General features: G+C 59.3%; 1 protein-coding gene across 2 annotated transcripts; it reads left to right on the forward strand.

Annotated features, from left to right (window-relative positions):
- Positions 1 to 4756: 4756 nt before the first annotated feature.
- Positions 4757 to 6325, forward strand: PDRG1 (p53 and DNA damage regulated 1). 2 transcript variants are annotated; one of them, XM_064391090.1, is made up of 5 exons: positions 4763 to 4932; positions 5029 to 5104; positions 5264 to 5338; positions 5585 to 5665; positions 5971 to 6325. In XM_064391090.1, exons 1-5 carry the CDS (start codon positions 4849 to 4851, stop codon positions 6051 to 6053), a joined length of 399 nt encoding a protein of 132 aa, XP_064247160.1. In that variant the 5' UTR covers positions 4763 to 4848; the 3' UTR covers positions 6054 to 6325. The 2 variants fall into 2 exon arrangements, with proteins under 2 accessions (XP_064247161.1, XP_064247160.1); XM_064391091.1 differs by lacking the exon at positions 5264 to 5338 and having other exon boundaries at positions 4757 to 4932.
- The last annotated feature ends 2081 nt before the right edge of the window (positions 6326 to 8406 follow it).

The following is an 8406-nucleotide window of genomic DNA, read 5'->3' on the forward strand; positions in this document are numbered from 1 at the left end:
CGGTGCACCCCAGCCCGGTGCGCCCCAGCCCGGTGCGCCCCAGCCCGGTGCACCCCAGCCCGGTGCGCCCCAGCCCCGCACGGTGCACTGTGTCCCACCCCCTCCCAGCCCGCCGAGTACCGCAGCTTCCCGGGAAGCTCCTGGGGAGCCCCGCGGCCGCCCAGCCCCGGGGCTCAGTCCGGGCAAGACCCTGCCCATGAGTCCAGGCTTGGGCCGAGGGTGGGTGGAGGTGTGGGTGCCTCTTCTCCCCTTGGGCTGGGACCACCAAAACCCTGCCCCATGCAGACAGGGAGGGTCCCAGCAGGGACTGGCTGGGCTGGACCTGAGCCCTGCTTTGGAGGGAGAGGCATGGAATCATCATAGGATGGTTGGGTTAGAACGGACCTCGAAGATCAATTTATGCCAACCCCTTGCCAAGGGCAGGGACATCTTCCACTAGACCAGGCTGCTCAAAGGAGTTGTATCCTCTTCGAGAAGACCAATGATGGGGTTTGGTAGGAGGCTTCTGTTGTTCCCGAAATGAAACTCGTCAAACAGTTACAGATGTTATTCCCCAGCTTTGGGAATGACCCTGAAAGTGAAGTACCAAGGCCTCTGGAGTCTGGGCGCACAAGAACCCTGATGCTCTGCTGCTCCACCTCCCCTGAGCCTGCTGCCCGCGGGAGTGTGGACACAGCGTGTGGGGCAGAGCCAGGGGCTGCACCCGGGACAGGCTCACCCGAGGAGCAGCGCTGTGCCGGCACCCCCGGCACTGCTGGGGGGAAAGGGCTGAGAGGGAAAGGGCTGAGAGGGAAAGGGCTGAGAGGGAAAGGGCTGAGAGGGAAAGGGCTGGGAGGGAAAGGGCTGAGAGGGAAAGGGCTGGGAGGGAAAGGGCTGAGAGGGAAAGGGCTGGGAGGGAAAGGGCTGGGAGGGAAAGGGCTGGGAGGGAACGGGCTGAGAGGGAAAGGGCTGGGAGGGAAAGGGCTGGGAGGGAAAGGGCTGGGAGGGAAAGGGCTGGGAGGGAAAGGACTGAGAGGGAAAGGGCTGGGAGGGAAAGGACTGAGAGGGAAAGGGCTGGGAGGGAAAGGACTGAGAGGGAAAGGGCTGGGAGGGAAAGGGCTTTCTCTCCTTCGTGGCGGGTCTCCAGGGAGGGTGGCTGCACACGGGCAGTGCCTCCTGCAGGCAGCCCCAGCGCACGGGGCCGGGCTCGGGCTCTGCGGTTCAGCCCCCGAGGCTCAGCCTGCTCCGTGTGCCTGCGGAGGAGCCCGGCTGGAGCCTGGCCCGTGATCAGCACGCCGTGGTACACTGAGAGGGGAGCGGCTTGATCCCAGAAAACACAGCTAACTTCCAAATCCTGCCTTGCAGGGTGGCCAGAGGGATCAGCACAACCCGGGGGTGGGGTGAGCCTGGATTCCTGGGATGAAACCCAGGGGGTGAAGATGTTACTCGGCACAAGGGAGTGGCCGGCAAGGCAAGGCTCTCCCCGTGCTGCATGTATTAGCATCGATAATGAAACACCTCACCTTGAGATGCTCCTGGCAGATCCCCTCCACAAATGCCTGCCTGGGGGAGGGGATGCTCCCAGCATCCCAGAGCCTGAAGAAAGCAGCCTTTCATCAACAACCAGGCAGGGCAGGGCCCCTTCCAAGGATGGGGTCCACTGGCCAGAGCCCCTGTCAACATTTGGCCACTCCAGACCTCTTTGGGCTTGTCCCTGGGGACTCTCTGTCCTTGGCTGGGTGATGGAGCACAGACCACATTGCCATGACAGTGGGCACTGTGCCAGGGAGAGGGGACTTGGAAATCAGGGAGAGACAGACCCACCTTTCTCCCCTGACCCTGAAACACCCCCTCTGAAGCAGCAGCTAAAGATCCACAGCCTGAGAACATGGAGACCATGGTTTGAAGTCTGATTTATCTTAACAACAGGCCCCAGCAGCCACATGAAAGGAGAAGAGAGAAAAAAACCTTATAAACATCCCTGAAGCTTCCTGTGCAGCTGCCAGCAGGCAGGGAGGGTTTCTGGCTGCATACAGAAAAGGGCTGCAAGGAAGAAAAAGGAACATGATGAAACCAAACCTGCTCTTTCCACAAAACACACAGCAAAGCAAAGCAGCTCCCGGCAGCGGGCGGGTGGCTGCTTCCTCTGACTGCCCAGTTCCCAGGGGAACTGGTCCAAATGGACCTCTGGTTCCAGTCTGAGTCCAGCTTCCAAGCAGAATGTCTGCCCCTGGCGCTGGCTCCAGGAGGAGAAATCCATGATGATTTGTGGCTGGCTCAGAGCTCGGCTGGGGACAGGCCGCAGAGTGCAGCACCAGCCACTTCTCACCACTCTGACAATGTGTTCCAGATGCCCATGGCTTGGAGATCCCTCAGCTGTGCTTCCCCCATGCCTGAGCTGAGCTGGGCCCCACCTTCCCAGGGAGAGCAGCCCCCACCCTTCCATGCAGCCCAACATTCCTGGCAAAACCCTGCCTTCACTGCACTGTCATTGGCAACCCCAGAGTCACTGCTTCCTTCCACTGCTGCCAGGACACAGTCAGCCTGCTCCCTTCCCTGTTCCCATGCCACATCTCATCCCTTCCCATTCCCCCTCCCATCCCCATCCCCATCCCCATTCCCATCCTATCCCCATTCCCATCCTATCCCCATCCCCATCCCCATCCCCATCCCCATCCCCATCCCCATCCCCATCCCCATCCCCATCTCCATCCCCATCCCATCCCCATCCCTGCTGCCCAGACTCTGACAGCCCCCCCTCCCTCCTTCCTGCTTTTTCAGATCTCCAGCCAGCTGCTCCCACTGACAAATGAGCATTTCCCAGCATTGGCATCCAGCCCCAATCCCAGTACATTTTCTGGTTGATGTCAGGCAGGAATCTAACCCAGTGTGGATCCTTCCCAGCCTGTGTGTGCCCCAGCACTGGCTCCCACTGCTCCCTGGAGCTGCAGTACTCCATTCCATGCTGCCACAGACAGAGATCTCAGTTAACTGAAACAAATGACTTTATGGGATTAGGGCAGTAATCTTCCGATCTGGGTAATCTCCCTTAAGGGATTATTTGCCCACAGAAGTGTGGTGACCACCAGCCAGCTGCTGCCTTGCTCCCTCCATCCCTGTCCCCTGTGGTCCCCATCTCTGGCAGCCAAAGGAGCTGCAGCACTGGGGTCACCACCTTGGGGAGCTCCTTGTCAGATGAATTTCATGAAGTGCATGTGCCAGGGTCCCCAGGTGCTGGGGATCCTCCTCTCCCTGGCCCTGTTTGCTGCTTCAGGCAGGTTTGGGGCTCTCTCCCTTCAAAGCACTGATCTAAAACAGATCAGAGGTTGCCCCGATTCATCAGGCAAGCAGCAGCTGAGTGGCACAGCCAGGGTGGCAGAGATGGACAGCTGGGGACAGGGCTGCATTCCGAACCTTGAGATGCTGTTTCAGGGCTCTGTCCAGAGCAGGGGCATGGGACATGAGAACCTGTGTCCCCTGTTACCCACCAGCCCTGGGTGGGCTCTGGGGGCCCTTTCCCATGGCAGAGTGCACACAGTGAGGTCTCCCTCATCTCCCACACCCCATTTTTCCAGCTCCTCTTGCTCATGGCTGGGTGGGGCAGAAAGAAAGGGATTAAGAGCATTTTGAGGAGCAATAATTTCCCTTCCTGTCGTTCAGGGCAGCAGATGGACATGGTCCCCTGCCAGAGCCTTCCCGGGAGCAGCCCCTGCCTGACACAGACCGGGGGCACCGGGCTGGCTGCGGGTGACTCAAGCTGCCGGGACCACGATCGCCTCCAGTCCCCGGGGACGGCAGGTCCTGGACGCTGAGCTACAGATGAGCCACCAGCTGCACGAAAGGAAACCTGAGCTAATCGCCCCGCGCTTTGAGTGCCCTTTATTGCTTTCTGGGATGACAGAGGTCACCTGGTGCTCCAAGGGCCCAGCTGCCAGCGGCGGTACCGTGCTGGGAAGCAGCGAGGAACAGGAGACAGACGGTGCTGCTGGGGGCGAGGGGGCTGTGAAAAGTGATCAATAATTCACACACAGGGGACCAGGCGGGGCTGGGCTCGCAGCCCCTGCCCCTCGGGGCTCAGCGGGGTGGGCTGGGGCCGGCTGCGGGGCAGGACCCCCACGCTGGGGCTCAGCGCCACACGGCCACGCTGCACCGGAGTCCCGGGGGCAGCGGCAGCCCCGGGATCGTTAGCCCGCACTACGGACGAGATCCACGCTGGCACCGGGCTCGTCCCTCCCAGCCCACGGCCACTCACGGCCGCTCTGGCGACCCCCGCCACGCGTGTTCGCAGCCCCGGTCTGTCCCCGCAGCCCCGGTCGGTCCCGCAGTCCCGGTCAGTCCCCGCAGTCCCGGTCAGTCCCCGCAGTCCCGGTAAATCCCCCCAGCCCCGGTCAATCCCCCCAGTCCCGGTCACTCCCCCCAGCCCCGGTCACTCCCCGCTCTGTCCCCCAGCCCCGGTCACTCCCCCCAGTCCCGGTCACTCCCCCCAGTCCCGGTCGCTCCCCGCAGCCCCGGTCACTCCCCCCAGCCCCGGTCACTCCCCCCAGCCCCGGTCACTCCCCCCAGCCCCGGTCACTCCCCCCAGCCCCGGTCACTCCCCGCAGTCCCGGTCACTCCCCCCAGCCCCGGTCACTCCCCCCAGCCCCGGTCACTCCCCCCAGTCCCGGTCACTCCCCGCAGTCCCGGTCACTCCCCCCAGCCCCGGTCGCTCCCCGCTCTGTCCCGCAGCCCCGGGGTGCCCAGACCGGCGGCGCTCCCGGCGGCGGCCGCGAGAGGGCGCGCTGAGCCCGGCCCCTCCCGCCGCGGAACGCGCCCGCGCGGCTGCGGCGGCGGCCCGGAGCCCACGGGCGGCGGACCCGGAGCGGCCCCGCCATGGCCCGGGACCCGGCCTTCGTGCTGCGCTACCTGGCCGAGGTGGAGGAGCTGGCCGAGGACGTGCTGGCGGCGCGGCAGCAGGTACCACCCAGCTCCGGCGGGCCCCCCGCCCCGCTCTGTCCCGCCGCCGGTAGCCCCGAGTCCCGGCCGCTCCCGCCTCTCTCGCTCCCGTTGCAGATCGTGGACCTGGACGTGAAGCGGAACCGCAACCGCGAGGCCCTGCGGGCGCTGCAGAAGGACCCGGAGCCCGAGGGTGAGGCCGGGCTGCTGCGGCCCCCGTGACCTCGTGGCCGCGGGTCGCGGAGCGGCTCCGCTGACAGCTGTTCCCTTCCGTCCCTTCCCGTTCCCTTCCCGTTCCCTTCCGTTCCTTCCCGTTCCCTTCCCGTTCCCTTCCCGTTCCCCCTCTCCCCAGAGAAGGCCATGGTTTGCTTCGGGGGCATGTTCATCGAGCTGCCGAAGGCGAAGACCCGGGAGATGCTGCGGCAGGGTGAGTCACCCGAGGTGTTTTAATAAGCACCATAATTAACAAGGTGTTGGCTCAGTTAATGAACTTCTGCCCAGGGATGGGCTTTGAGGTGCCCGGAGCCTCTCGAGAGGCTGATCCTGATCCTTCCCCCTGGAAGCTGCTGGGCCCCAGGGGTGGGGGAGGCAGGATGGGATGGGGAATTGCTGGGGAATAGAGCCTTCATCCCGGAGCCCGCCGCAGTCCTCCTCACCCGTGCCTCTTCCCCAGACCAGGAAGAGCTGGACGAGGAGATAAACAAGCTCCGGAAGGAGCTGCGGCTGAAGGTCAACCGGCTCTATGAAGCTCAGGGTAAACTCTGCACTGGAACCTGCTCAGTGCTGGGCAGCACGCTCGTGGGTCAGGAGATTGCTCAGTTCCACGTGTTCCTGCAGCCTCTTTCCCACTGCCTTTGCAGTTCCCTGCCTGCCCCAGCAGCCTTGTCTGTCTGTGTGTGGAGCCCCCAGCTCCCTGAACCCCTCTGCCCTGTGCTGGGGTGACCCCACTTCAGCACCCAGGGCTGTCCCTGCCCTCCCCACAGCCCCTCTCGAGTTCACCACCAGCTGCTTCACTTCTTTGGTGACAAACTCCTGACGTTCTCCCTGTGTTTTTCTCAGGTAAACCTGAGCTGAAGGGGTTTAACCTGAATCCCATGTCTGCTGAGGAGATGAAGCTCATCAACCGCATCCTGGAGGGCTGAGGTGGCCCTGCCACTGTCACAGCCTGTTTGCTGGCACTGGGGGCTCACGTTTCATCCCACAGTCCGTTGGATTTGCAGGACGTTGGTGTGTCCAGAGCCCACCCAGGTGAGGTGGGAATTGTCTGGCTCCTCAGCTGCACCTCTGCAGTTTCTTTGGACCACAAACCCTTCCCTGCTCTGTGCTGGACCTGGGGTGGCAGAGCTGTGCTGGGCACAGAGCTGGGCAAAGGCTGGGCTGGAAGTGGGATCATTAAAATCAGAGCAGTGGGACATTCCTGGCTCCATGTGTATGTTCCTTGTTGGGGGTTTATGTGAACACTTCTGGGCTTTGGCTTCAGAGCTGCTCCTTTGTCACGCTGGGAACAGGAGTAGGAGGGATTGGGAATCCTCCACATGCCTGAGGCACAGAAGAGGGGTTGTGCATTCAAACAAAGCAAAGCTGTACATCTGAGGCACGTCAGGAATCTCTCAGGATGTGTAGGGAGGAGGAGGCAGCATCTTTCTGGTCTTGCTGGGAAAACATGTTCCACTGTTGGAAGGCAGGAGAAGGCAGAAATGAGGCTTTCAGGACTGGATGAAGGGATTAAACTTGGGTATGCTTTAAAAAGCAGCCTGAGGAGGGCTGAGCAGGAAAGTCACTGAGTTTGTCTTGTAGTAAAAGGACAATTGATGTAACCAGTAGTAGTTTCTGCAAGGGTTTTTAAATTTGCTGTTTTTTGCACTCCCCCCTCTGAATGTGCTCCCCCAAGTGCTTAACTTAGTCAAGAGCATAGGATTAAAAAATTAGTGATAATTAGTACATGACTACAGTGAGTTTGATTTTTTTTTTTTTTTTGCATACAGGGAAGTGTCTGGGTCCAGCCAAGCCCTTGATTGAAGTTCTGTAGAGATTTCTGGGCAGAGTTTCAGAACTGTAAACATGGCTTTGTCCTTTCTCCAGCCCTGAGCTTGCTCACCTGTTCTGCCAAATCTTGCATGAGCAACAGAGCTGGGCCTGGCTCCTGGGCCTGGTCCCTTGCTCTCTTTCCTTTTTCCCAGCCATGACAACATCAAACACAGCACTACCATTTCCCTGGCTCCCTGACCACCTCCAACTTAGCAAGGCCTTCTCCTGCCCTGGCCAGTTCTAAACACACTTCAAATTACACAGAGTTCAAAAAAATATCCTCTATCTGACCCCTTAAAACCAAGGTGTGATTTCTTTAAAACAAAAAACCCAGCTATTTGTCATTTAATCACAATGAAGGTTAGAGGATTATGATCTGGGTCCTACTTTTAAAATTCTCCTGCTGATGCTACATACCCTAAAAGTGTCTCTGTCCACTTCAGGCTTATATTTCAGACACACAGACTAAAAATAACAGACTTACCACCCGAACTGTCTTGCCTGCAGCTTTTTCAGAAGCCTGCCTGTCTCCTGGGAGCAGGAGGAACTCACAGTGCCACATCCCAGTGCTGGAGCTGCTCTTACATAAGCCATGTGCTGCAGCCAGTCCGTGTCTCCATAATGTGATGGCAGGGTTATTTTTACAGTCTCATGGCAACAGGTTTTCTGCTCTGACATGTTTCCATAGTAGTAGCAGGAGGAGGATCAGGTGCTTGCCTGCCCTAAAAGCTTTGTTTTGCTGTGCAGAATGTGTTTAGCCCCTTTGTTTTCTTACATGGAACAGAACTAAGCTCTGCAGTGCAGAGGGCCAGCTGAGCAGCCAAGCATCCCTGTGTCAGCTAAAATACCTCATTCCAGCCCACTGCAGCTTCCAAACTGGGAAACTCTCAGAAGCAAGAGAGCCACTGCTTTGTGCTGGGCCAGTGGTGTCCAGAGGGAGGTGGGAGCTGCTGCTGCCCAACACAAGGGGAGAGTGAACTTCATCCATGAGGGGGTCTCCCACCCCAAGCTTGGGATCAGCACTCTGCTGTGCAGCCAGATTCCTGAAAAGATGCCTCATTTCTTTCTTCCTAGGACAGCAGCCATAATGAAAGGAAGCATTAACAGACCAGTTACACAGCACCTTCCTCTGCCTGCCTGTAGAGGTGAGGTGGTATTTCTTTCACTTTCAGGAGAGGTTCTACTCGTGTTGTTAGTGAGACTCCACAGCCAGAGATGATGCTGGACACACTGAGCTGTGCATGGCAAAAGGAACAATGTGTGTCAGCTTATCCAGGTGTGGAGAATCCAAGTACTGCTTCCCATCAGTAAAATACACAACTAGCTTCAGGAAAGTGCCCAATAAACAGTCACCACAGTGACTGCAGAGAGTCATCTTTGGAAAACATTTGGTCCTTTTGGTCTCCTAATTCCATAAGAGCTCACACATCCATTCTTGCTCCCCAGTGAAGATGTGCATTGCCCTCC

Source organism: Passer domesticus, chromosome 16, assembly GCF_036417665.1.
Source record: "Passer domesticus isolate bPasDom1 chromosome 16, bPasDom1.hap1, whole genome shotgun sequence".
Lineage (NCBI taxonomy): Eukaryota > Metazoa > Chordata > Aves > Passeriformes > Passeridae > Passer > Passer domesticus.